At 49.3% G+C, this 27,235-nt stretch overlaps 1 protein-coding gene across 3 annotated transcripts; it reads left to right on the top strand.

Annotated features, from left to right (window-relative positions):
* The first annotated feature begins 428 nt into the window (after positions 1–428).
* SCNN1A (sodium channel epithelial 1 subunit alpha) lies at positions 429–25,668 on the top strand. 3 transcript variants are annotated; one of them, XM_033116453.1, is made up of 14 exons: positions 429–632; positions 926–1,077; positions 3,224–3,584; positions 13,228–13,495; positions 14,341–14,531; positions 18,039–18,142; positions 18,537–18,700; positions 19,124–19,222; positions 19,447–19,564; positions 22,295–22,373; positions 22,505–22,562; positions 22,669–22,724; positions 22,884–22,959; positions 23,328–23,696. In XM_033116453.1, exons 3-14 carry the CDS (start codon positions 3,229–3,231, stop codon positions 23,694–23,696), a joined length of 1,938 nt encoding a protein of 645 aa, XP_032972344.1. In that variant the 5' UTR covers positions 429–632; positions 926–1,077; positions 3,224–3,228. The 3 variants fall into 3 exon arrangements, with proteins under 3 accessions (XP_032972344.1, XP_032972345.1, XP_032972343.1); XM_033116454.1 differs by lacking the exons at positions 429–632; positions 926–1,077 and adding an exon at positions 2,596–2,778; XM_033116452.1 differs by lacking the exons at positions 429–632; positions 926–1,077 and adding an exon at positions 2,599–3,063 and having other exon boundaries at positions 23,328–25,668.
* The last annotated feature ends 1,567 nt before the right edge of the window (positions 25,669–27,235 follow it).

Genomic DNA, 27,235 nt, shown 5'->3' with positions numbered 1-27,235 from the left:
TCACCACCCAAGAAAGGCTTTTATTGTTTTGTATACTTCTGTACTATTGGAAAATTGTACTGCAACAAAAATGTATTTGGGTGTTATTTCTGCACTTTAAAAGATAACATTTAAAAGGGAGCTACGACAAAAGTGCAGGTTTCAGATTTCTGTTTTTCTCACAGCATCAAGCTTCCTCTGGCCCATTCCAGATCTAGACGGCTCAGTCTCTAAGCACATGTTGCCACCGTGTATCCTGGCAGGCGGTGACAGGGTCACCACACTCCTGGCTCAGCCCAGTCCAGGCCGTGCAATTCTTCCTCCAGAGCCCTTGAGATGAAAACGCTCCGCCTGTGCTGCCTTCAGCCAGCAGCTGGGTTTCAGGCACCAGGTAGCAAGTCGAAAAGGCAGGGAGGGGCCTCTGAGAACCTTTGAGATCACAGTCACAGCCTTGTATATCCCCTTTGTAGTTAGGCCATCCCTAGTTTAAGGGCCTGGCTCAAGGGAGAATGGAGCTTCTAGGGGTGTCTGGGTCCCGTGGGGACAGTGTAGAGAGCTTTTCACAGAACCAGGGAGATAATCCAGGACCCAGATTGCTGATGAATCCATGGACTCTGTATGAGTATATGTACCTTCCTGGCTTTCGAAACCAGGTATGGGGAGCTCAGATTCCCTGAGTCTGTGGCTGGTCTGTGTCAGGAAGTAAACAGCAAAAGCCCTAAGAAGACAATCCCAGAGGAGAAGAAGAATTCTTACTTTGTTTTCACTTGGCTGCTATTTTGTTTTGTGTCCTTAAAAAACTGGCTTATCTTTGTGGAGGGTCAGTTTTTTCATCTGGAAAATGAAGAAAAAGCCAGCCTTTCCCTTCTAAGGGGGTGTCCCCAACAGGTGTCAAAGGAAGCACTGGGGCCAGGTTTGGAACCCTGGTTGACTGCAGCTCTCACAGGCGACAAGAGACTACCCAGAAAGGAAGCAAGCTGGTTGTACCTTGAGCCTGGAGTACCCCGCTTCCCTCTTCTTTGCCTGCTAGAGTCCTTGTTGTTCCTGAAGACCCAGCTAAGATACCACCTTCTCCAGGAAGTCTTCTGGAGTCTCTCGGTTAGTGCCTCTCCCTCTCTCCCTCCCTCCCCAGGCTCACTCAGCGCTGAGTTCTTATCTCTGCAGCTAGGATCCTTGTCTCACTATATCGCAGGCCCATCTTCCACCAGCCTACACTGGGCTGTGTCTGCACATTGTAGGGGCATCATGCCTGTTCCTCGGAGGAGGCAAGGAGGAAGGAGGAGCCAGTCAGTGCACGTCCTGCCCCGTGTCCACACCTTTCACTGTTACAGGGGGCCTGGGCTGCGTGGGTGGGTGTCCTGTACCTGTTTGAACCCTCTTTTGGGACCTGATTCTCTGACCCTTCCCTCTCGATTGCTCACCGCTTGGCACTTCACTCTTTATCCTTTTGCTGGATTAAGTTTGGGGAAGCGATGTGGGGGGAAAGCCCCTAACCATGAGCTTTTCCTTCCATCCAGGGCTAGCGCTGCCTTGGAATGTGCCTATCCTCTTCACCAGGACACCCACCGCTGTTCACATCCCTCCCTGCCCCCTCAGTGCCTGCTGTCCCTGGGCTCCAGGTCTGTGCCCAAGTGCCCTGCCTGTCCCCTGCCTGCCTCTTGGTGCCCACATTCCTGCAACCCCGTGACCACAATAGGGGACATTACACATTCCTGGCCTGGCAGCCAATGGTATAAAAAAGAACAGAATGTCCCAGTGCCCCGCCCAGCCCCCTGCTTCACCTGGGCCCCTCCCAGGTCTGGACAAGGTAGGTAGAGGGTGGTAGTGAGGCGTTGGGGGGAAGAGGATGGATTAGGAGGGAGAGGAAGAGGGGTGCTTCATGTTGAGAGCCAGGAGACACACCCGCTAAAATCCTCTCCACGACCTGGGGGGTGAGGCTGACCTGTGGGGGCCTAGGGAGGACTCCCCAGGGAGGGGACCTAGCTCCTGGAGGCCCACTTGGGGCTCCCTCCCCTTGCTCTCCTGCTGGGGAAGGGAGAGTCCCTTTGGGGCTGGCTCACTCCTCTTCACCTTCCTCTTTCTGCCTCTCTTCCATGCCTCCCTCCCCGTCCTTCATCCTGTCCTCCTCCACCTAGCTCCCTCCTTCTGCCTTCCCTGTCCTTCTGGTCTCCCCACCTCGGTGTCACTTGCCCTGGCTTGTCCTTTTTTCTTGTTCTGCCCTCTTGGCTTTGTGTTCTGGATCCTTCTCCCTGGTCAAGATCTCTCACTGCCATTCTGTCTCCCAGCCTCCTTGCCTGGCAGCTAGGCACCCATTACTCCCGGGGCCCTGACTCTTCTTCAGGCCCTCTCCTCTCCTTCTCCAGTGCCAGCACTCCATGGTCACCTGCCCGCAGGAATCCTCCTCCCTTTGGAGAACTCTCAGCTCCGGCTCCTCCTCTGTCCCTCCCCCTGCCCTGCTCACCTTTAATTGAGATGCTAATGAGGCTTGTGTTGCTTCCATCCCTGGCCGGCAGGCGGGCTCCCTGGCGGCCTCTGCACCTGTCAGGTGAGGGGGAGGACAGGCTCAGCTGCCAGATTCAACTGGAAAGGAACCAGTCCCAGTCCAGCCACAACCTGGGAGAGGGGAGCAGGCGGCAGCCAGTCCTCCTGGAGCCCTGCCGTGACTGGGACCGAGAGGGAGTCCGGACACAGCCCAGGACCAGGGCCTGATGGGAGAAGAGAGCCCAAACTGAGAGGGGAAAGGCAGGGAGGAAGAGGAAGAGAGGCAGGATCAGAGAGCCTGACACACAGAGGAGTCAGGTGAGGAAGAAGAGATCTAAGAAAGAGATCCAAGAGAAGCAAAAGGCAGAGAGAGAGAGAGAGAGAGAGAGAGAGAGAGAGAGAGAGAGAGCAGCTAAGGCAGAGAGAAGCTAAGACTCAGAGATCTCAAGAAAGAGACTGACTAAGCAGAGCAGATACTGATGGCTGTGGAGACAAAAAGGGAGGTGCTGGGACTGAAACCAAAAGGTGACCTTATCAGGGAAGCAGAGGAGAGGCCACTCCAGGGGCGCCCAGATCCAGCTCTTCTGGCCCTGACTCCAGCAGGTCAGCTGGCTCCTGGGCAGGTGGAGGGAGGGAGGAGTGGGAGAAAATGGGCTCAGGGTGGGATGTGGGCATGGCCAGGTGCAGCCTCTCTCTGGGGAGGGCATCTGGAGCCCAGAACCATGCCCTGGCCGTGACCCTCACCCTCCACAACCCACCCAAGGGCTCATGAAGGGAGACAAGTGTGAAGAGCAGGGGCCGGACCCCAAACCCGCGGCCCCGCATCAGCCCACAGAGGAGGAGGAGGCCCTGATTGAGTTCCACCGCTCCTACCGAGACCTCTTCCAATTCTTCTGCAACAATACCACCATCCATGGCGCCATCCGCCTGGTGTGCTCCCAGCACAATCGCATGAAGACGGCCTTCTGGGCCGTGCTCTGGCTCTGCACCTTCGGCATGATGTACTGGCAGTTTGGCCTGCTGTTTGAAGAGTACTTCAGCTACCCCGTCAGCCTTAACATCAACCTAAACTCCGAGAAGCTTGTTTTCCCCGCCGTTACCATCTGCACCCTCAATCCCTACAGGTCAGTCGGGCCCTACGTCACTCTCGTGCACCTGGAAGGGTAGTGCAGAGGGTACAGAGGTGCCCACTAGGCAAGCAGACCCTCAGACCCAGGGTAGGAGGCCATCCTCCTGTCCCCAGGAGACCTCCTTGGGCAAGATAGGGAGCCTCCGACTTGATGGGCTGGCAGCTCAGCCCAGTGGAGCCTTCTGAGTGCCCAGGGCTTATCCAGAGTGTGGTTGTTGGACCAGTAGTGCCCTCATCCTCCCTTTCTCCTGCCAAGTGGGAGGGGATGCTGATGAGGTCACGATGCTGGTAACTTCCAAAAGGGCAGGGTAGAGATCATCCCTCGCCCTTCCCTGGAGAGAAGGACCCGTCGAGGTGCTGTGTGGTGGGTGATGGGAACTGGCAGGGGCTGCACCCTGCTATGTCAATCTTGGTTTAGAAGGGGAGTTTGTTTTGGAGAAAGCAAAGTGGGGGGTGGTGACAAAGCAATCATCAGCCTTGAGGCTGGGGGGAGAGTTATAGAGCCAGAAGGAGACTGGGACAGGATAGCTGTTCCCCTGTTCCCCTCATCCAGGTGAAAATGGGGAGGGGACCCCTGCTGGGCTGCACCTGCCCAGGAGCCTGACCTAAGTGCCTGGGTGTGTCCTCAAGTTTTTGGTTTCATCAGTGCTCCTTGCCAGTTTTCAGTCCGGAAGCCAGAGGAGGTGGTAAACCATGGAGAAGAAAGGAAGGTGGGGCTGGATGTTTGTATATACCTTATATTTGTATTCACTCAGTCACGCAACACCTTGGGAACACCTGCTATAAGCCAGACGCAGTGCTAGGCACCTGGCAAAGGAGTTCATTAATAATTCATACAGTCTTCATTGAAGGCCAGGTACTTTGCCAGGTATTGGGGACAGAAAGAAAAAATAAGATGGAAGAGCCAGACATGCAAACAAATGACTGCATCACACTGTGAGAAGTGTAATAAAAATTGTGTGAGGTGTAGTCTCTGTCTTCAAGGAGTGTAAGGTTTATGAGTGCATGTGTGTGTGTGGGTGAGCAAACATATTGGTTATGCATGTGATTATGGAGGATTGAGATTGGTTACATATTGGGGGTGGAGGTCCCCATATATTGTTATGTGCAAAGGTGTGTCGTGGACTAAGGGTTGGGACGTCCTGTACTGCAGAGAAAAAAACTGCCAGGCCATTTCATTGATTAGCTTCCATATAGTGTCCAGGACAAGGGGCCGTTTACTAAAAAGATGTGACACTGAGTACTCTACAGGCCTCTCCTTTATTTTTCCCAACAATCTTCCAAGGCAGGTACTGTAAATATCCCATTTTATACTTGAGGAAGCTGAAGCAAAAAATAGACAAGTTACAAGGTCACAGAGATAGTGACTGACCTGTGACTTACCCTCTGTTTGCCTGATCACAAACCCCTGCCTCTTAATACCCAACATGTGGTACCTGGGATAAATGAAGTTTCCTATGAGATATTTACATCTCATTTCCTGGTTCTCTTTCATTCCTCCCCTCAGCCTTCCCTGGTGGCCGCTGCCTTTGCTCCTCTTCTTTCTCACCCCCTGCAGATCCCATGCCCTAATCTTTCCCCTATTTTCTACACCCCTCCTCGCCTCTTGCCTTGGTGGTTGGGAGGGACACTGAGCAGCCCTGAGCCAGCAGGGAGTGGAGGACTGGCAGGCAGGAGGTACAACAGGTAGAGTAGTAAGTGCTCAGTAAATATTGTGGTTGAAAGATATGGGTGAGATTGTTTGGCCAGGGACAGGAATGGGTTCTTGTCGTCTGCTGCAGCCTGAATGGACCTGGAGGGTACTGCTGAATGGAGTATGTCAGACAGAGAAAGACAGATGCAATGTGATTTCACTTATATGTGGAATCTAAAGAACAAAATAAATAAACAAAACAGAAACAAACTCATAGATACAGAGAACATTTTGATGGTGCCAGGAGGGCGGGGGTTGGGAATGTGGGTGTAAAAGGGGAAGGGATTAAGAAGTACAGATTGGCTGTTACATAGTAGTCATGGGGATGCAGGGTACAGCATAAGGAATGTAGTCAATAATATTGTAATAACTATGTGTGGTGTCGGATGGGTACTAGGTTTATTGGGCTGATAGATGGGAGCGGGGTTGGGGGGACGGTGAAAAAGGTGAAGGAATTAAGAAGTACAAATTGGTAGTTACAGAATAGTCATGGGGATGTAAAGTAAAACACAGGGAATATAGTTAATAATATGGTAATAACTATGTATAGTGCCAGGTGGGTACTAGACTAGTCAGGGGGATCACTTCTTAAATTATGTAAAGGTCTAACCACTATACTGTCCACCTGAAATTAATATAAAATAATATTGAATGTCAACTATAATTGAAAAATTTAAAAGGAGGGATAGGTGAAGGGGAATAAGAGGTTCAAATTTCCATGTAAAAAACAAATAAGTAATGGGAATGTAATATACAACATATGGAATATAGTCGATACTACGGTGATAGCGTGGTTGAGTATCAGACGGTTGCTGGCCTTATCACGGTGGTCACTTCTTTAGGTATACAAATGTTGAATAACTATTTTGTACACTTGAAACTAATATAGTATTGTATGTTAGCTATAGTTTAATAAAAATCTAAAAAAAAAAAAGAAGAGAGAAAGTGCCAATAAAATTATCATTTGCATTAAAAAAAAAAAGGAAGAAAGATGTGGGTGAGAAATGGGGGCGGGCAGGGGTGAATCTGTTGCGACCCTGCGTATTTTCTAAGGTTCTGCTGGGTGTAGGGCCCTGGCCAGTCCAGGACAAAGCCCCAGAGAATGGAAGCCAGAGCCTCTGCGCCCAGGAGCCCGCAGGCTGGGAGACAGGCATCCACGCAGAAAGAACAGAAAGAATCCCTCTTGTGTGACAGGCTGCTGCAGGACTGAGTGGGGAGAGCACCCAGGAAGAGGGGGAGTCAGGGATGGCTCCTCAGCGTAGAGAGCAGTTATTGAACACTTACCACGTGCCTGACTATCTCATTTAATCCTGACAAGTCCGTGGAAGTGGGCATTATTATAACATATATCCATTTTGCAGATGGGAAAATAGAGGTGAAATAATTGACAAGGTCACATAGCAAATAATAAAACAACAATAGCTAACACTTATATAATACTTAATATGTACCAGACAAAAATTAATTTTTACATTAATTAAATTATTTAATCCTCATAACAGGCCTCTGAGTAGGTACCAGCATTACTCCCATTCTATAGACGAGGAAACTGAGCCCAGTGAGGTTAAGTAACTTGCCCAAGTTCACACAGGTAGCAAGTGGTAAACCTGGGATTCAAAAATCACACGTTTCCCCACCGCCGCCACCACCACCACCTAGAAGTCAGTGCCTCCCAGGTTAGCTGTTGAGTCACAAACCAGGCGTATTTGATTTGAAAGTTCTTTCTCTCACTGCACTTTGAGGGGCCAGGCAAAGGCATCCAGGGTTGAGGCGGGGGCTGGTGGGAGTCCCTGGGGAAGAGCAGCAGTAAGAGGAGGGAGTACCTGTCAGGAGTGCAGGAGGGCGGTGTCTTCTGTTCAAGGAGAGAGGCAGGGGTGGGTGGACAGGTTAACTCGGCCTAGGGAGTGGTGACCCATGTGTGAATCATGCTGGTAGTGAGTGCAGGAGGCAGAGGTGAAATGAGTGACTTCTACAGGGAAAGCAGGGAGGAGGTGGAAATCTGTGGACTAGATAGCTGGAATGAGGCAAAGACAGACCAGGGATGCCCACCTACTGGCAGCTGCGCAGGGCCAGCAGAGGCGGAGGAAGAAGGAGGTACAGTGTTCCGGGCTATTTGAAACTTCCAGGAAAAGGGACAAGGGCTAAAAACCTTCCACACTAAGCAAGGAAGTTCTAAGAAGCTAATGTGAAGGGTCAGCCACTGTGGTCCCTTTCTGACCCACAGAAGGCTTTGTTCACCCAAGGGAGAGGGCCAGTCAGATTCACATCCATGGAAAACAGAGCCCAAGAACATATTTTTCACCTAGTTCTGGGGAAAGATTTAGTTTGACCTATGGAAAAACTTGGGGTTCTTAACAACAAAGGAGGGCATGGAATCTTCCTTCCCAGAGATGGCAGAGCAGGAGGCATGGCAGCAGGAATGGGGTGAGGAGAGAGGCAGTTCTCCAGAGAGAGAAGCTGCAGGGAAGAAGGGAAGTGCTCTGAGCTGGGTCATCCTGTCCCTAACCCTGGTGGGGAGGCCGTGCCCTTCCTGCAGGATCTGAAAACCAGGCTCTGTGGTGGCAGGCCTGGTGGGGACAGAAAACCCAGACCCTTAGAGCTGACCTCCCACAGTTAGACTCCTTCTCCCCACCTCTCCACCTCTGAGGCAACTGGTGTTAGAAAGTCCTTGCTCAGGTAAAGCTGCAGTTGACCTCACGATGACATCTGTCCTCTGGTCCTGGTTCAGTCTCTTTGAAGCCATCCCGAAGATGTCGACTCATTCTTTACCCAACAACCATCAGTTCAGTTCAGTTCAGCAGCAACTGCGTTGCAGCTTGCATAGTCCACTATTGCATGCTGATTGATTTTCCCAACAAGCTTGTAGGTTAAGGAGGGGAATAGCACCCCAGAGTCAGATGAGAAAACGGAGACTCCGAAATCCTAAAGGCTTTACAAAAGTCACCCAGCCATTCATTAAGTGGAGGCGTCAGAGTTGGAATTTGGTCTTAGGCTCCACTTTTGTTAAGACCACAGTCACACAGTAGATTAGTGGCAGGCAGTGCTCCTTAGCTTTTTCTTCTCCAATAATAGTAATGATGCCAGTGACGGTAATAAAAACAACAGCAGCAGTTGTGCAGTACCTACTCTGCCAGGTATTTTTCTCAGTACTTTTCATATATTAACTCATTTCATCTTCATGACATCTTGACACAGCAGATACTGTTAATCCTTCCGTTTTACAGATGGTGAAACAGACGCGCGGAGGGTAACTCCTCCAAGGCTAACCATCTAAAAAGTGGCAACGCCATGAGCCTGGGGAGCTGCTTAGACCTTAGCTCCTGTGACTTTTCCTTGGATGAAATGGTTTCTAGCATTCTTCACCACCATGGCTGTCCATCCTCTGAATAATCATTGCTTTGTGAACATCTATTGCTCTTAAAATGTCGCAGCCAGGGCTGAATTCCACATGTGATCTGAGAGCTCAGAACCAACTCTAGAGGGGCTGACCGTCCCCAGGGAGACTCACAGGTGAGGGGCTGCTGGCAGGGCACCGCCCTGGCAATGGAGTGTGGTACAGGCTGAGCTCACAGGGGCCATTGTGGAAGGAGCATGTCTAGGAGACGGGTTGGAGATGCTCAGATGTGGAGGAGAGTGGAACTGGGGAGGGGGCCAAAGAAAGGGGAGTCAAGTCTTCTAGGTGGGCCCTGGAGGTAGAGGGAGTGGGCTAGGTCCTCAGATGCACTCTGGCAGGAGAGGGGCCTGCCGGTGTGTGTGGGGGTGGGGGAGGGGTCGGAGGAGGGCTGGGCTCTTCTGTGAGAGGAGGCCCCCAGGGGAAAGAGGGAGGGAGGATGAGGAGCAGACCCTTAAATTTCCCCGTGTTCTTGCTCCTGCCAGTCTGTCCTGGGCAGAGAAGAGGGGCTGGAGAGAAGATGGCCAGCTGTGGGGAAGGATTTTGCTGCCCAATCTCAAGTATTTCTGAACCCGGAGGCAGAAGTAGTGGAAAAAACTGGAGCCATGAAGTCGAAAAAGCCTGGGTTCTAATCTTGGTGCCGGTACTAGATGAGTGACCTAGGAGCAAGTTGCCTAGTTGATGGGCCTCACTTTCCTCAACTGTAAAATGGAGATAGTAATGCCTGTCTGATTGAATTGTGCAAGGGTTCACCCGACCTCCAATGCAGGGCTGCCTGGGAGAGCAGACGGAAGTGAGGGTAATGACCGTGACCTGGGTAGGAGGTCAAGGGATAAAGGTTAGAAGGGTTGGACTGTCTTGATGAAGACCCCTTGTTGGCATCTATCCCTCTTAGCCCTTGTCTCCTCTTGCCAGGGTCCTCCTGCTTGCAGGACAAGATCTAATGTCATCAGTGGGTTTTACTCAGCGGGCAGTTCTCTTTGTTCTAGGGGTCAACTGAAAGGCAAGAAGAGGTTTCTTTATAGAAGCGGTGTTATGGGATACTTCCTGCTTTAAGCCAAAAAAAGGGGAGAGAAGTAGACATTGGCAGCGATGGCGTTCTGTGTGGAGCCTGGCCTCTTCTGGGGATCTTGTCACAGGTGGAAATGGAGGGGGTAGTCACCGAAGGCCTCCGTGGAAGAGGCAAGAGGGAGCTGAATATGAGAAGGACCACTGAGGGGAGAGCCTGGCATAGGGACAGTGTGGGGCTCGATGGGGAAGAGAGGGGACTAGAGAAGTGATACAGTTTGGAGTTGGTGACGAGAATGAGGGAGGTGTAGGAGGCAGAAGAGGGGCACAGAGGGACTTGAGACAGCTTAGGGAGGGTGGAAAGGGAAGCCCAGTCAGAGATGTGATGGCTCATGTTGTGGAAATAACTTGAGCCAAGTTGGTGTACCTGGATTCTTGCAATGTGACCATGAGAAAAATACCTTAGTTTCCTGGGCTTCAGGCTCCTGTCTGTGTCTTCCTGATAGCTGATGGCCTCTTCACTCTGTGTCATTATTTTCTCATTTAACCCTCGAAGAGCTTCATGTATGGGCAGATCTAGTGTTAGGCCCATTTTACAGATGAGGAAATAGGTGGGATTCAGAAAGGTTGAGTTACTTACCAACATCACACAGCCAGAAAGTGCAGCCGGAACTTCAGGACCTACATCCAGCTGACTGGCTCTGGTGCTCTTTCTGGGGTACCTCACCAACTTCCTAAAATAGCTGGAGCTAGCAGGGACAGAATGGAGGGCAGTGTGATGATTAGGGTGCTTTCTAACCCATTTCCTGACTGTGTGGCCTCGAACAAATCACCTGCCTTAGGTTTTTCATCTGTAAAATGACAATAGTATTAGTAGCTAACAGTGGCGAATAGTATGCTGAATGACACTGAAGATTAAATGATGTGCATTCTAAAACCACAGTGCCTGGCTATAGTAAGTGCTCAATAAATGCTAGCTAACTGCCATTCTTTTAATTACCAGTAACAAACAAATCTCTCAGAATATCAAACACACACGTTGGACCTGAGCTACATTTTCTCCTATGATAAGGGCCGCTGGAGCTGATATCTAAGGCCCAGCCAGCTGGATTTCTATGAGGGAGAAAGAAACGGAGCTGAGGGGAGGACTGGAGGATGTGGAGTAGACAGACAGTGGTGAATGCAGGGCCCCCAGGGGCTCTTGTAAAAACAACCTTGTGTGGGTCCCACCCCTTCCCACTAAACCCAATCTCTGGCAAGTGGAGCCCTGCACTGGTATTTGACTTTTTTTTTAAATTGAGGTATAATCTACCTACAATAAAATGCACAAATCTTAGGTGCTCATTGAGCTTTGATAATCAAGATATTGAACATTTCCATTACCTGGTGTCCCTTTGCCATCAATTTCTGTCTCTCTGACCATTTTCTGACTTCTATCACCACCAGTTAGTTTGATCTTTTCTTCGAGTTCATATAAATGGAATCACAATATGAATTTTCTTGTTTGTGTGTCTGGCTTATTTTGCTCAACTTAATGTTTCTGAAGTTCTTCAATGTTTTTTGCCTGTATCAGTCCCTCTTCATTTCTGAGTGTTATTGATGGACATTTGGGTTGTTTCAAGCATTTTGGCTATTATGAACTGCTATGAACATTCATGTACAAATATTTATATTTTCATTGCTCTTGGGTAAATAGCTAGGAGTGAAACTGGGTAAAATATCTAGAAGTAAAATTGCTAGGTCATAAGGTAGATACATGTCTAACTGTATAAGTACCAAACGGTTCTCCAAATCAGTTGTACCATTTTAAAGTTCCATCAGCAGCAATTTCAGCCACTCCACATTCTCACCAATATTTGGTGTTGTCAGTCTTTTAGTTTTAGCCTTTCTAATGGATGTTAAGTGGTACCTCATTATGATTTCAATTTGTATTTCCCTGGGGACTAATTATGTTGCGCACCTTTTCATGTAGTTAGTGACCATTTATATATTTTTTGGTTCATTTTAAAAACAATATGTCTTTTTTGTTGTTGATTTGTAAGAGGTCTTTATATTTCAGGAGTTCTTCCTTAGATATTTTTTATTCTTTTGCCTACTTCATGAAGATATCTTCTAAGTTTTCTTCTAGAGTCTCTATAATTCTGAATTTTATGTTTAGGTTTATGACCCACTTTGACTTAATTTTTGTGTATGGACTGAGGTAGAGGTTCAAGTTCATTTTTTCCCCAGTACAGTATACAGTTGTTCCAGCACCATTTGTTTAAAAAAAAAAAAAATACTTTCCTCATTGAATGGAATTGGTGCTTTAATTTAGTCAAAAGTCAGTGAGTTTATTTCTGGACTTTATTCTGTTCCATTGATCTGTTGTCTATCCTTACATAGGCACTACACTGTTTTCATTACTGTGGCTTCATAGTAAGTCTTAAAGTCAGGGAGCATAAGTACTCCAACTTGGCTCTTCTTTTCTAAAATTATTCTGGCCATTCAAGATTCTTTCCATTTCCATATAAATCTTAGAATTAACCTGTCAATTTCTTCGAAAATGTCTGCTGAAATTTTGATAGGGATTGTGTTGAATTGAAAGATCAATTTGGGAGACGTTTTAATTACATTAAGTTTCTGATCCATGAATGTACGTAACTCTCCATTTATTTTGGATTTTTATTTCACTCAGCAGGATTTTCATTGTGGAAGTCTTGCACGTCTTTCATTAGATTTATTTCTAGTATTCAATGTTTATACTATTTAATATGGTGTTTTGTGATTTCGTTTTCCAATTTTTTGTTGCTATCGTGTAGAAATACAATTAATTTTTGTATAGGTGTTTGTATGTCCTGCAACCTTGTTTATTAGTTCTAGGTGTGTGTATTTTGTTTTGGTAGAGTCTGTCTCTAAAGCCCTGCTACTCTGGACTTTAATGATGGAAATGGAAAGAGGGTCTGTATTGAAAAGAAGGAATGTGTTGACTTATACTGGACAGTGTTTAACTTATGGCATTTGGGCTCCACCCAAAACTCATTAAAATGGAATCCTGGCAGTGGTGATGGTGGGGGTAGTGTGTAGCATTGGTATTTTAAAAGTTCCTCAGGAGATTCTATAAGTTGAGAACCCCTGATTTAGAAGGTGCCAGGTGGCAGGCAGGCTCAAGGACCACCCTCGCTTTGAGGGGCTCAGGAAGGGATGAGCTGCGCACCACCGGTCCATGGGAGTGTATGGGCCCAGGGCGATGTCACCCCCTCTCCTGTCTTAGCAAAAGGGCAAATTCCGGGTTCCCTTCCAGGCCAGGGTGAGTGGGAGGAGTTCGCCTCATTGACAGGCACCTTTCGCCTCTCCCTTTCGACAAACAGGTGGTAATAAATGCCGTCACTGTCGTCACCATCCTCACTCACTGTCGCCTCCACTAACCGCGCCACCCCCTCGCGAACACACTTATCTACCCCCCACCCCTGCTACCAGTTTCAGGCAAGGAAACTGAGGTCCACAGGGGCCGTGTATTCGAGCAAGGCCGCCTCCTAAGTCCAGCCCTTTTCCCATTGCCTATTCCAGGTACACCCAAATTAAAGGGGAGCTGGAGGAGCTGGACCGCATCACGGAGCAGACGCTCTTCGACCTGTACAAATACAACTCCTCCAGCACCCTCGTGGCCCATCCTCGCGGCCGTCGCGATCTCCAGGAGACCCTGTTGCATCCCCTGCAGCGCCTGCGGGACCCGGCGCTGCCTCTGGCAGCCCGCAAGGCCCGCAGCGCGGCCTCCAGCTTGCAGGACAACAACCCCCAAGTGAACTGGAAGGACTGGAAGATCGGCTTCAAGCTGGTAAGGCCCCCTGGCGGCCACGCCCACCGGGCCTAGGGGCCCAGCCCTTCCGGTTCCGCCCTCCCTTGGACCCCAATCCCTTTTCGGACCCCACCCCCGTTGCTTACTGAGGAGGCAGGACGTCGTCCACTTGCTGGCAAAATTAAGTAATTAGTTAATTATGAAAAATACAATGAAATAACATCGCTTTCTACGTCAGCTTATGAGGTCTCTGATCTCTGGGGACCTCTGTGGAAGCATTTAAGTAGCTGGAAGTCAAATCTGTGGAAAATGCACCTTTCTGAATTGCAGTCCCCACTGGTGGGACTCATTTGGGACCCTCCAGTGTGATAGGGAACTGTGGTTCTATGGGCCTAAAACAGAATAAGGAGACAGTGAAAAGGGAGACTTACGATTTGTTTAATAAAAAGGAGAGAGTGAGAAGAAGGGGGAGAGTGGCAGAAGGAAGAAAAGCAGGCCGCCTTTAGTGCGAGTTGGCCAGACTACCAGGAGACCGGAGTTCTAGCCCTAGCTCTTGCTGGGACAAACTGCTTGATCCCTCAGTCTACCCATCAGTGAAATGGGGAGAAGAGTCCTTGCTCTAGCTACCTTCTGGCAGAGGCTGCATAAATAAATGACCTGTAGGCATGTACAGCTCCTGGTCTCCTCCTTGGCCTCCCACTCCCATAATCCCATGCCCCCCTGAGCCATTGTGCTCCGAGCTTCTGCTTCTTTCTGCCTTCTGTTCTTGTCCTCTCCTGGCTTCCCAGCCCTGTGTGTCAGTCCTCAGGATCCCAGACCGCTCATTCCTTGACCTTGGCCCCACCCTGCTGCTGTCCCCCTGACACTGTGGTTTCTGTTTCCAGTGCAATCAGAACAAATCCGACTGCTTCTACCAGACATACTCCTCAGGGGTGGATGCAGTGAGGGAGTGGTACCGCTTCCACTACATCAACATTCTGTCGCGGCTGCCAGATACCTTTACGTCATTGGAGGAAGACAAACTGGGCAACTTCATCTTCAACTGCCGCTTCAACCAGGTCTCCTGCAACCAGGCGTGAGTCTCCTGCCTGGCTCTGTGCTCCCCACGGTGTCGCCTTCCTGGAGCAAGCCTAAGGCCCGGCATGGGTGGCATCCAGGAAATGCTTGTTGACTAAATAAATGTCTGCACCGAGAAGGGGAACACAATGACCTCAGGTCCCAACCTCTGCTCCACGGATCATCCTGCAGGACTTCTGCTGCTCCCTGCAGGGCTAGGTCTGAGTAAGGTAGCCTCATATGGCTGCCCCGGGGAGGTTGGAGATGAGGTCCAGCTTTGAGAAACCAAGGGCTGGAAGCATGGTTCCCTGTCTATCTAGGCCTCTTTCTCACTAGCACCAAACTCAGAAGTGCCTGCAAGGTCGTCTGGTTCCATCCTCCACTTTTGCAGATGAGGTGGGCAAGTGCTTTGGTGGAAATAGCATGGATTGAGTGAGGGACTACACCTGAGTTTTCTGTTACTTCATGGCCACGTGATCCTGGGCATTTCACATCACTCTTTAGAGGCTGCTTCTTTGTTTGTGAAATGGGTGAAAAATGAGATTTATCCAATGTTCATTCAAACAAGTATTTTTGACTGGGCTATGTGCCAGTCAATGGTCTAGGTATTTGGGATACATCAAACAAGAAAATATATATAATCCTTGCCCTTTTGGCACTTCTACTCCCGTGATGAAGATGGTGACATTCATCTCCAAGTGCATGAGATGACAAATTCGAGGGCACTTTGTAAACGGCAGCGAATAACGGGTCTTATTACTTTGTACTCAAGCAGGTGAAGTGACTTGTCCTAGGCCACCGGGCCAGCCCTAGCTTGAGAATTATTCTTGCCAGGCAGTCTTTCCTTTATGATTCCTGTCATAATGTCCTTGTAGAGAGGTCATGGCAGCTGCCAACTATCTGAGGGCTGGGAGAGGCTAGGAGGAAGGGAGGTTTCCTTCTGTAGCCTCTGGCCTCTGCTATCCCTGCCTTCTCTGTGCTTCTGCTCCTTGATTTTCAGGTGCCGTCTACCTGCTTCTGCCTGGCTGAGGAAGGGTGTTTAGGCAGCATCTCCACTCTACAGGGAACTCTTCCCTCCCATATTGCTGCAGAATGACAGCAGGGCCAAGTGTCACCTGCTTCTGCCCCCCACCCCTCACCTGGTACACACACTCTGCCCAGTTTTGTTCCTGTCTCTAGTCTCTGTGTTTGTTTGAGGACAGAAGCTACCAGCTGGGAAGTGAGACGGTAGCAGCACCTGAGCCTGGGTCAGCGTACACCTGCCCTTGAGTCTGTGTCACCTTCCCACTTATCCTCTAACTCTGCCTGCCCCATGCTTCTACGTCCCCATCAATGGAAAGTCCATAGTGCATCTCAGTCTTGATGCTTAGGTCACTTCCTTAGCTCAGAGCCTCATTATTTCTCACCTGAGTTACTATTACAACCCGTTCCCTCCCCACCCCAATTTGTCTTTCTGCCTCTAAATCCTTCCTTCATTCTATAACCACAGGAAGCTTTATACTTCAGTGTTCATACCTCAGTTAACTGTACTTTAACTATTCAAGTTAGTCCTGTTTAATATCCTTCAGTGTCTCTCATGGCCTTCAGAATCAAGTTGAAGCTCTTTATCATGGCTTTCTCACCCTTTTCTCCCCTATATTTTTACCCTTCTCTCCATAATCTTTTCTTTAATAACAAGTTTATTGAGATATAATTCACATACCATAAAATTCATCCTTTTAGTGTATATTATTCAGTGGTTTTTCGTATATCCACAAAATTGTACAACCATTACCACTATCTAATTTGAGAACATTTTCCTCAGATAATAAGTGTTCTTTTGCATCTAGCTTCTTTCACTTAGCTTAATGTTTTCAAGGTTCATCGATGTTGTAGCATGTATCAGTACTTCATTCCTCTGTATGGCTGAATAATATTCCATTGTATAGATGTACCACACTTAGTTTATCCCTCAGTTGATGGACTTTTGGGTTCTTTTCCATTTTTTGGCTATTATGAATAATGCTGCCATGAACATTCCTGTACAAGTTTTTGTATGGATGTATATTTTCATTTCTCTTAGGTATATACCTAGGAGTAGAATTGCTTGGTTATATCGTAGTTATATGTTTAACCTTTTGAGGAACTGCCAGACTGTTTTCCAAATGGCTGTGCCATTTTATATTTCCACCAGCAGTGTGTGAGGGTTCTAAATTCTCCACATCCTCCACTTATTATCGTCTGTCTTTTGTACTTTAGCCGTCCTGATGAATCCCTATAACCTTAATAGTCAACTTATATAGCTCTCACTAAGTGTTAAGTACTGTTCTAAGTGTAATTTAATCTTCGTAACACCCCTATGGAGTATTATTAGTGTTCCCATTTTACCGATCAGGAAACTGCAGTATAGAGAGATTAGGTGACTTGGTCCCACAGTTAATACTTGTTAGAGCTAGGATTCAAATACAAGTAATTAGTTTTGGAGTCTGTGCTCTTCACCATCGTATTATACTGCCTCTCATATATTCTCATAATGTGCTTAATGTGTATCTCTTTGTATGTGTTTTTGCAAAGGTGTATGGAATATAAATGGTGTTGTGTTATATATCTCATTTCACTTCTTACTACTTTTTTACTAAGCTCTCTTTTTAAGATCTATCCATGTTGCTCCATCTGCTCTGTTGATTCCACCTGCTGCAGAGTTCCTGATGTGCACCCACCATGTTTACCCATCTCCGCTCCCACCGAGAAAGGCTTGCGGGCACTCCAGGACCGGCCTCTGCTCACTTCTGTAGCCTCTTCTCCCATCCCTCCCTGAATCCAACCTTTGCTCTGGAAATGCTGGCTTTCTCGTACTTCCCAGAATGTGTACCAATGTCTCCCACCTCTGTGCCTTTGCTTTTCAAGCAGTGGAATATTGCAGATCATCTATTTCCAATTTCCTCATTTTATAGAGGAGAATAAGCTTAGAAAAAGTGACTTGCTCAAGGCCGTATAACCAGAACCTCACTCATTTCTGTGCTGGGATCTGATCTTCCTTCTCTCAGCAACACGCTCACCCCTGGTCTCACTCTTTCCTCTAACCTTGTTCCCTTCCATTTCATTCTTTCATGTATTTGACAACTATTTATTAACTACCTCCTGTATGCTAAGAACTATGCAGTTAACCCAGAGATGATAGAGATGAATGGGATGTGGCTCCTGTCACAGTCCAAATGGGGAACTAAGATTTAGACATGTGAGAAGCTAGGGACACTGCACGAGTCTTCATAATACAACACAGTGACACAAGAGAGGTCACAGGCCAGTGAGGTCAGGTGGTCTGGTGGGAGGAACCTGGGCTAGAACGTGACTTGCGTTTGAGTCCAGAGTTTATCATCACTGTTTGTGTCTTAGCTTTCTCTCTTGTGATGTGGGGATGATGCCCTCACAGGCTGCTGGTTGGCACATAGCAGGTGATCAGGAAACAGAGGGTGCTGAAAGTCCCTCTCTCCCTGACCCCACTACAGTTTCCTCTGTGACCCTACTCTCTCTCTTTCCTACATAGGAATTACTCTCACTTCCACCACCCAATGTATGGGAACTGCTACACCTTCAATGGCGAGAACAACTCCAACCTCTGGATGTCTTCTATGCCGGGGATTGACAATGGTGAGCAACTCACCGTTCCCTCCATGCCTGGCCGCTGCCTCAGCCCTGCCTACTGCCTTGCCTACCCACATTTACTCACCTTGAACTCATATCCTAGAGATGCTGTGCGCCTCTGGGCCTCACCACAACATGCCTGTATCTATCCTGGAAGGGCCTCACTGTTCTTTCTCCCCTACGGGCACTGCGTAGTCCATTCCAGGTGTGAGAGGAATCCTGTCCCAGTCCTTCCAGCCTGCCCCCAGAATCCAGCTCAGGGATTGCCAAATCCATTTGTAGGTCTTCCTGCTTTACTCTCCTTGAAACGTTGGGGACTGGGTAGGGTGAGAGGGTGCGTTTCCATTCCCTAATGCTTCTCCATGACCTACCCCCTCCTCTGCTCCCTCTCCACTGCCAGGTCTGACCCTGACACTGCGCACAGAGCAGAATGACTTCATCCCGCTGCTGTCCACAGTGACTGGGGCCAGAGTAACTGTGCATGGGCAGGATGAGCCTCCCTTCATGGATGACGGTGGCTTTAACTTGCGACCTGGTGTGGAGACCTCCATCAGCATGAGGAAGGCAAGGATGCTGCCGGGGAGGCCTGGGAGGAGAGGCCCAGATCGGCAGCAGCAGGGAGAGGGCGTGGGAGGTGGGCTTGGCAGCCAGAAGGCTGTGGAGGGAGACCGTGCAGATAGAGTCTTGAGTATGTGGAAGTCTACCGGAGCAGAAATCGGGTGGGGGGCTGGCAGAGCGGGCACCAGGAAGAAGGGACCTGACAGGGAGACCTAGGATGAGAGTGCTGAGAAGGGGTCAGGACATGTGTGGGGTTCCAGGGGATGCTCCGGCCCAGTGTCCTTGATGAGGGGGACTACGGGAGCATGTTTTAGAACGGGGAGGCAGACCGGAGAGGCTGGTGGGGTAGGAGATGCAACCTGGGACTGAGGGAAGAGGCCACAGCCACGTGCTCTAACCTCTGACCTCCCGGCATGTGTGGGTTCACAGGAAGCCCTGGATAGACTTGGGGGCAACTATGGCGACTGTACCAATAATGGCAGCGACATCCCTGTTAAGAACCTTTATCCTTCCAAGTACACGCAGCAGGTGAGGCCAGCCTATTTCTGTTGGTCAGTCAAAGTTGGAGGGTGTGTGTGTGTGTGTGTGTGTGTGTGTGTGTGCGCGTGCGCGCGCACGCACACGCCAGTGGAAAGAGGGATGGAGGTGCAGTGGGGAGAATTGTTTGTCCTTCCCTTCTGTGCTTCTTCTGGGCTGTGTGAGGGGGAGGGCAGGCCTGAACCCCCTTTCTGCTTCCCTCTCCTCTCCTCCAGGTGTGTATTCACTCCTGCTTCCAGGAGAGCATGGTCAAGGAGTGTGGCTGTGCCTACATCTTCTATCCGCGGCCCAAGCATGTGGAGTACTGTGACTACAAGAAGCACGATTCCTGGGGTGAGCGTCCAGGAGGGAGCCCCTGAGCTGCCTCACCTGACCCAGGACTTCCCTGGAGCTTTTCCCTGTCAACGCCCTCTGTCTGCGGGGCGGCTGCTGGCTCTCACCGGCCCTGACTAATTTCCCCTGTTTCTCATTTTCCTGTCCTTAGACTCACCTCTCTCAGCTTTCCTCTCACTCTCTCTGTTTCTCCCTCTTTGGTGCGGCTTCTGTGTGTTTATAAAGGAATGGCCCCATTTAAAAATAACTTGCAGCATAAGGAAGGAAGAGCATGTGAGGAAAATCTCCCCACTCCCACTCAGCCTGCTGAGGTCTCTGCACACGCTGCCCGTAGCTTCCTCGTCTCAGCCCTCACGCTCTGGGCCAGGCACGGGATAACTCACTGGGCGCAGGGAGAAAATACTAGAAGTTAAATGTATCTAGATCATTCCCTTACATCTTCCATTTTCTGTATATTTTATGACGTAGCTGGTATGTAATTTATAAACCCAATACATATATCGGAATTGCTTATTTCAGGAGTTTTTACCTACAGGAGGGCACAACCAAAGTTTGGAGAGTACTGGAGTCTCCTCCTTATCCTGGTCTAGGAGTAGACAAATCCCTTTTTCTTTTCACTACAGCTGAGTTATTCAGCAGGGAAGCCGTGTAGTAGGAAGCTGGGGGGAGGGGGGAGGGGGGGAGAGAGAGAGAGAGAGAGATAGAGAGAGAGAGAGAGAGAGAGAGAGAGAGAGAGAGAGAGAGAGAGAATATCCTAAACAAAAAACTGTAGAAAACAGAGGGTTGGCATTCCTGGTGCACATGCTCTTATCTGGAGCACCTCCCTAGTCTTTCCTAGGGTCCTCCTCCCTGGGCTCCCCCTGGGACCTGCGTTCCCCCAGGAGGTGGGTGGCTGGCCATTGCTAGAGGACACAAGCCTTCACACCCCTCAGAGGATGTGGCAGGGGCACTGCAGACCCCACAGTTTAGCGTCTGCCTCGGTCTCTGCTGTGTGTGTGTTGCTCTCTCTGCCTCCTTCCTTCCCTGCATCTGCTCCACGCAGCTCTTCCCCCTGCCTGTACTTTGCAGTTGTGGCCTCCCTTCCTGTTTCTCTGACCTTTGAAGATCACAGGGCGTCAGAGCTGGAGGGAAATGCAGAGGCTTTCTGGCCTCACCTTCTCCTTTCTTAGATGGGCAAGCTGAGGCCCAGAGGGAAGGTGTGACGTCCCAGGAAGTCCAGACGTCACTCTCTGCCCAGCGCACCCGCCTGCCCCCGAATAGTTTCTAACTGGTTGTGAATTTGAAGAAGATCTGGGAGAAAAAAAAGAACAATACTGATTGCTGAGAAGCTGTGAGGATGAGAGAGGAACTAGGCTGAAAACTCAGTCTGTTGAGCTTCCTAAGGACTGCTTACTCCCCAGAGAAAAGGGCTCAGCTTCCTTTCCAGTCTTCCTAATTAAAGAACCCCAGCCCTGGTAGATGGAAGAATTTGGGTCAGAAATGAAGAAGGACTGGGTGACTAAAAGTAGCAAGAATGACCAAATAACCTTCCTTAGACCTTGGCAAATAGGGGAGAAAGGGAAACCATAGACCCATTCTTCTTCTTTTATGTTTTGGTAACAGCTGTATTGAGATAATTCAACCCATGTGAAGTGTCCAATTCAATTTTAGTATAGTTTAGTTTTTAGTGTAGTCATAGAGTCAGTTGTGCAACAATGGCCAAAATCAATTTTAGAACATTTATCACTCCAAAAAGAAACTTTGGGAGTGGCCGGTTAGCTCAGTTACTTAGAGCGTGGTGCTAACAACACCAAGGTTGCCAGTTCGATCCCCACGTGGCCCAGTGTGAGCTGCGTCCTACTTAAAAAAAAAAGAAAAAGAAACTTTGTACCCATTAGCTCTCTCCAAGCTCCCCATTCCCGGCACCCACAGGGCCCTTGTTCCTCTCCCCTTGACAAGTACTAATCGGACGTTTCATATAAATGGAATCATGTAACATGCAGTCCTTTGTGACTGGCTTCTTGGACTTAGCATACTATTTTCAAGGTTCATCCATCTTGTAGTATGTGTCAGGACTTCTTTCCTCTTTATGACTGAATAATGTTCCACTATATGGACATACCAAATTTGTTTATCCATCAGTTGATGGGCATTTGGGTTATTTCCACTTTTTGGCTATTGTGAATGATGCTGCTATGAACATTTGTGCACAAGTTTTTGTTTAAATATATGTTTTGAGTTCTCTTGGGTATATACCTAGGAGTAGAATTGCTTGGTCATATCGTAGCTCAATGTTTAATATTTTGAGGAACTGCCATACTGTTTTCCAAAGTGGCCACACCATTTTACATTCCCAGCAGCAATGTAGGAGGTTCCAGTTTCTCTCTATCCTCACCAACACTTGATATTGTCCTTTTTCAGCTATAGCCATCCTACTTAGTATGGCGTGTTATCTCATTGTGGTTTAATCTCATTATTTTAATACAATTGTTCTCATTTTTATTTTTGACTTTAATTTTTGTCCATATCCTACATTTTTACATAGGTGTATCCTGTTTTTTGTGTTTTTTTTTTATTTTTTTATTCCTGACAGCTTAATTTCTTAAATATTTTTTGGTACGGCCACTCAGGAAGCATCACTATAATCTATATAATGCTCCTATGAAGGGGGTGCTCAGGGATCTTGGGAGACCTCTTGGGTGTGGGGTGCTGAGGTGCCCTAGGAAAACGGGCACCTCTCTGCACCCACAGGCTACTGCTACTATAAGCTCCAGGATGCCTTCTCCTCGGATCGCCTAGGCTGTTTCACCAAGTGCCGGAAGCCATGCAGGTGAGTGTCCCCTCGCCCTGGGGCACAGGCTGGGCAGTTGGCTGCTTGACTGGGTAGAGTATGGCTACTCAGCTAAGCCTTAGAGTGGGAGAGCCCCACCCCCATCACTGAGAACCTTTCTCCGTCCCCAGTGTGACCAGCTACCAGCTCTCTGCAGGCTACTCACGATGGCCCTCAGTGACATCCCAGGTAAAGTGGGGAAGGTGAAGGACAGGGGACGTGTATGTGTGACACTGGTCTTCTCTGGGTATATGTGTATGGTGTATTTGACCTTGACACCTCCCATGTTTCCCAGGACTGGGTCTTCCAGATGCTATCCCTACAGAACAACTATACCATCAAAAACAAGAGGTCAGTCCTATGCTGGTCCCAGCCCCAGGAAAGGAATCCTTGGGAGGGAAAACAGATCTGGGAAGAAGAATTGATACAGCAGATTGGAGGAGGGTGTTTGTGAGGGTCTGAGAAATTAATCCTCTGCCATTTCTTCCCACTCTCTCCCCAACTCCAAAGAAATGGAGTTGCCAAACTCAACATCTTCTTCAAGGAGCTGAACTACAAAACCAATTCTGAGTCTCCGTCAGTCACAGTACGTCCTGCCTCACTGAGCCTGTGATTGTATAATGGGGTCTATGTGGGTAGCTGTCAGGGAAAACAAAGGGTTGCCTCTGTGGGGCCAGAAGTGTCTGGGCCTTGAAGGTAGGGGACGAAGGGAAGGGGTGAAGGGTGAGGGTGAGAGGGTTGGAAGAAGGGGAATTTGGCTGAGGGATGAAGTCTCGGGTTAGTGGGAGGGAAGGGTGGACCAGATGGGTATGACTTAGACAGAAGGGGCCCCGAGGGCCACAGAGAGGCTGAGAGGAGTGGCTGAGGGCCTCAGGTAAGGAGGGACGGGGCTCCTCTGCCAGAGCCCCCCAGGCCCCTCTGCCCCGGTGGTCAGTGTGCCTTTTTCCCTCACAGATGGTCACTCTCCTGTCCAACCTGGGCAGCCAGTGGAGCCTGTGGTTCGGCTCCTCGGTGCTGTCTGTCGTGGAAATGGCCGAGTTCATCTTTGACCTCATGGTCATCACATTCCTCATGCTGCTCCGGAGGTTCCGAAGCCGATACTGGTCTCCAGGCCGAGGGGGCAGAGGTGCCCAAGAAGTGGCCTCCACTCCAGCTTCATCCCTCCCCTCCCGTGTCTGCCCGCAACCCTCCTCCCCCACCTCATCCCCTCCAAGCCCTGATACTTCCCGGGCCTTGACTGCCCCCCCGCCTGCCTATGCCACCCTGGCTCCATCAAGCTTGGCAGGGACCAGCTCCTCTGCCTTCACTCCAGGGGAGCCCTGAGAGGGAAAGTGTCAGCCCAGGAACCAGCCTTGGTAGGATTAAAGAATGTTTGGGCTTTCTCTCAGAGCTGCCCAACTGCCTTTGGTGTGGGGGAGGGAAGCAGGTTGGATAAGGAGCTAAAGAAATTGCCCAGAGAACAGGAATCAAGGAAACTACCCAGAATTATCCTGGCTCCTGCACGGTACCCCCCGGTCCTGCCTTTAGAACAGTCTGGTTTTCTTACCCAAGTGCCGACTAGTCGCCTTTTCTTTTGGATCAGCCAAGTCAAACTTGGAGCTTTGACAAGGAACTTTCCCGGGAAACAACTGATGACTAGAACAAAACAAACAAGGGCACACAAGGGCATGCTCAGGTTTCCTGCACAAAGATGGCTGAAGCCAGCCCCAGACTGGCCTGGCCACACTGCTTTGCAGTGACACAGACGTTTGCTCCTCTTCTTGAACTTGGGTGGGGAACCCCACCCAAAAGCCCCCTTCGTTAGTTCTTGGGCAGTTCCCTTCTCTGACTCCCCAGGGCAGGGGCTGGAGCAGACCACTGTAGTAAAGGCCGTTCCCAGTAGGCCCCAGGACTCTTCCAGCCTCGTCCACACCACGCCCCCACAGAACCACACCCAGCACCTCCGCCCTATTTCTTCCATACCTCTATATTGGCTCAAACTATTTTCTACGCCTGGAAGCGTTCCCCACCATCTGCTGGAGAACTGTGCATCCCTTAGAAGCCTGCTCAGGTATCGCTACTTCTGTGAAGGCTCCTGCCCCACCGTGTCTTCCCCAGAATTGATCACGCCCTTCTCCCCTGGACTCCCATAGCACACCGTAACATCTATTGGAGTGCCGACGTGGCATTTTGCTGTCTTGTTCATTTGTGTCTGCCTCCCCTACTAGACTGTGAGCTCCTTGTGGTCAGGGACTGGTGTTCATTTATGTATCCTCAGGGTCTAGCCCAGTGTTCCACTTGGAGCAAGTACTCAATAAATATTTGCTCCAAAAAGAATGTCTGGAGAGGTGGATGGGGCACCCTGAAGGGGCAGGCCGTGGATGTGAGTTCCTGGGACTCTGCCCAAGCCCCCAGGAGGTCCCGGGGTGGAGGGCAGACTCCTATACCTCTTGGCTTCGCTATGGAAGTGACCATTCTTCAGGGGTCTTAGGGGAGACAAACTGTCCTGCTAGTTCCTCTCCATGTTACTGAGCATCTGCTATGTGCCCATCACCATGTTAGGGTGGGAGGACACAAACATGGGTGCTCCCCTCAGGAGACCTACTAGGCAGTGTTTGGGATAACTCGCCCCTGTCGTTTGTCTGAACTTCCTTTTCCTTCCAAACTTTAGTTCCCATCATCAGTAATCCTCCACTCCATTTGCCGAGCACCCACGACTCACCACCCAGCTGTAACATAACATCCTCATTTGCTCCAGCTCCCCACTAACTGTTCGGTAGTGATGGAGAAGGATGAGACTCAAGCCAGAGTCTTCTGGACCCTCCAAGCTTTGTATATTCTCATTCTTGTATCATTATAGAGAGAGCAGCAGTTGGAATCCTCCCAGCTCTTCATTGAGGGATGTTGGAGTGGGACCCCGATTTTTGGACCCCTGGTTCCTTCCCCCATTCTAGCATCAGAACTGCAATCCAGAAATTACCTTTCCTCGTCATCTTTGGGGTCACGTCCCTTGCTGCCCTGGTATTACTCCCCTCAATTACCGTCTCCCTGTCCTGAGGAACCAAGTGAACGTTGGGAAAAGAGGAAGAGATGGTGAAGGGAGTGGAGAGAGAGAAAAGGTTGTGACCAGGAACTGATGTGCTTTCTGACTTCCCTTTCCTAGACTCAAGTTGATGAGGGGAAAATGGTGGTGTTACAACAATTCCTTTGTCAGCGCCCTCAGGTTCAGCCTGCGCTTGTGTGCTGTCTGTCACAGCCCAGCCTCAGCCCTGTCCCACCTGTCCCCCGCTCCCTCTCCTCTGGCTCAGGTGGGCAGGATCTGGCTCAGGTGCTGGACAAAGCTGGATATGCTATGGATGGCAGCAGTCAGCTCCAGCCCCCGTCCCACCTGGAATTCTCTTGGCCTGCTGCATCTCCACCCTGTGGTGTTTCCTTCTCTCCTTCCCTTATCTATACGCTACCCCTAGACCTTAAGGTTAAGAGTTAGAATCAGAGTGTTAGAGAAGAAAGGGTTTAAGTTGCCTCCTTTTCCTTATCGAGGTTAGCAGGTGAAGTGACCTGTCCAAGTTCATGATTCTTACAGAACCAGCCTGGGACTGGGTCACCTTCTATGACCCACCCTGTCTCCTGTGATGCATGGAAGCAGACTGGCAGGGCTGGGGCTGGAACCCACATCACCCTGACTCGGAGTCCAGTGCCCTTATGATCACTCTATACTGCTGTGGTGTGTGTGTGACACACACCACACCCCCCCCCCACACACACACACGTGATGGGGGAGGGGAGACTGCAATCTGAACCTCTTTTCTGTCTATCCTTAGCTCCATAGACCCGAACAACCAATTCTGTCATCCCCAGTTTGCTCCTATCCAAGTTCTCCATCTCTCGCATTCTCTCTCTCACCATTATTCCTCTTCCCCTAGAGGGATTATTGTCATATTCTTATCTCCTCCGTGAGACTAGTTAGCTTTTCATATTCCTAGATTTACCCATCTCTCACCATATTTTTAAAACAGAATTTCATTGAACAATTTAATGCCACCTTTCTCAAAGCTTTAAACTTATTGAGTAAATAAGCATTTATCCTGAATAATGAGAGATGCTCCTTTTGTGCCAGGCTATGTGTAATGGCTTAGACAGTTGGCATAGACTATTAAAAATTCCTTGTAACATTAAAAATAGGACATTGAAGTTGTTATTCATTATTAATACAAACTAGTAACATTGCTACCACTTATCGAATGCTTAATATATGGCGAGCACTTGCTAAACACTTTACATGCATTTAATCATCAATGCATATGATGTGAGGGGTACCGGTGTGTTCCCCAATTTGTAGATGGGGAGCCTATGGCCCTCCTTGCTTCCTCATGTTGGAAACTGGGCATTCTGACTCTTGCACTTTATTCCGGTGATTCTGTTTCTTCAAGAGCTCTGCTTTGGGTCCACTGTACTGCCCTGCAGGCTCCCTGTGCGCTGCTGCAGGTGAGCACCTTCCTGTGTGAGTCGAGCTTCAACCCTCCAGTTCTTCAAAAGCTGGAGGATGAGGCCGAGTGAAGTCAGTCCAAGGTGGGGACATCCAAACTCCACTCTCATCTGTAGATGCTCTGCTCTTGGGATCAGAGAGGGATGGCCAGGAAGAGCCAGGTAGGGTAGACGCTGGGGTGTGGGGTCAGCTGGTTGGATCAAGGGGAGAAGGGACCAGGAGCTCTGATTCCAAGTCACAAAGCCCTTGGACCTCATTCCTCTCTGGTCTCCCTGCATTTCTAGCAACCTCAGCAGCTGGAGGACCCTGGGTCTGGGATGCGGATAGGGAAGGTCATTGTGCCCAGAGAATATTTGGATGAATATTGTACGCTTGTTGTGGGATTCATTTGGGAGAT

The sequence above is a fragment of the Rhinolophus ferrumequinum genome, chromosome 10 (genome assembly GCF_004115265.2).
Source record: "Rhinolophus ferrumequinum isolate MPI-CBG mRhiFer1 chromosome 10, mRhiFer1_v1.p, whole genome shotgun sequence".
NCBI lineage: Eukaryota > Metazoa > Chordata > Mammalia > Chiroptera > Rhinolophidae > Rhinolophus > Rhinolophus ferrumequinum.
The sequence above is the reverse complement of the archived record's forward strand: the minus strand, read 5'-3'. Positions and strand labels throughout refer to the sequence as shown.

Excerpts from the sequence above, each read along its gene's own strand:
- SCNN1A (XM_033116452.1), top strand. The coding sequence starts at position 2,940 with ATGGCTGTGGAGACAAAAAGGGAGGTGCTGGGACTGAAACCAAAAGGT. Across the intron at positions 18,701-19,123 it reads CCTCCATCAGCATGAGGAAG|GAAGCCCTGGATAGACTTGG; the intron begins GCAAGGATGCTG and ends GTGGGTTCACAG. Across the intron at positions 22,563-22,668 it reads GGCCCTCAGTGACATCCCAG|GACTGGGTCTTCCAGATGCT; the intron begins GTAAAGTGGGGA and ends CATGTTTCCCAG.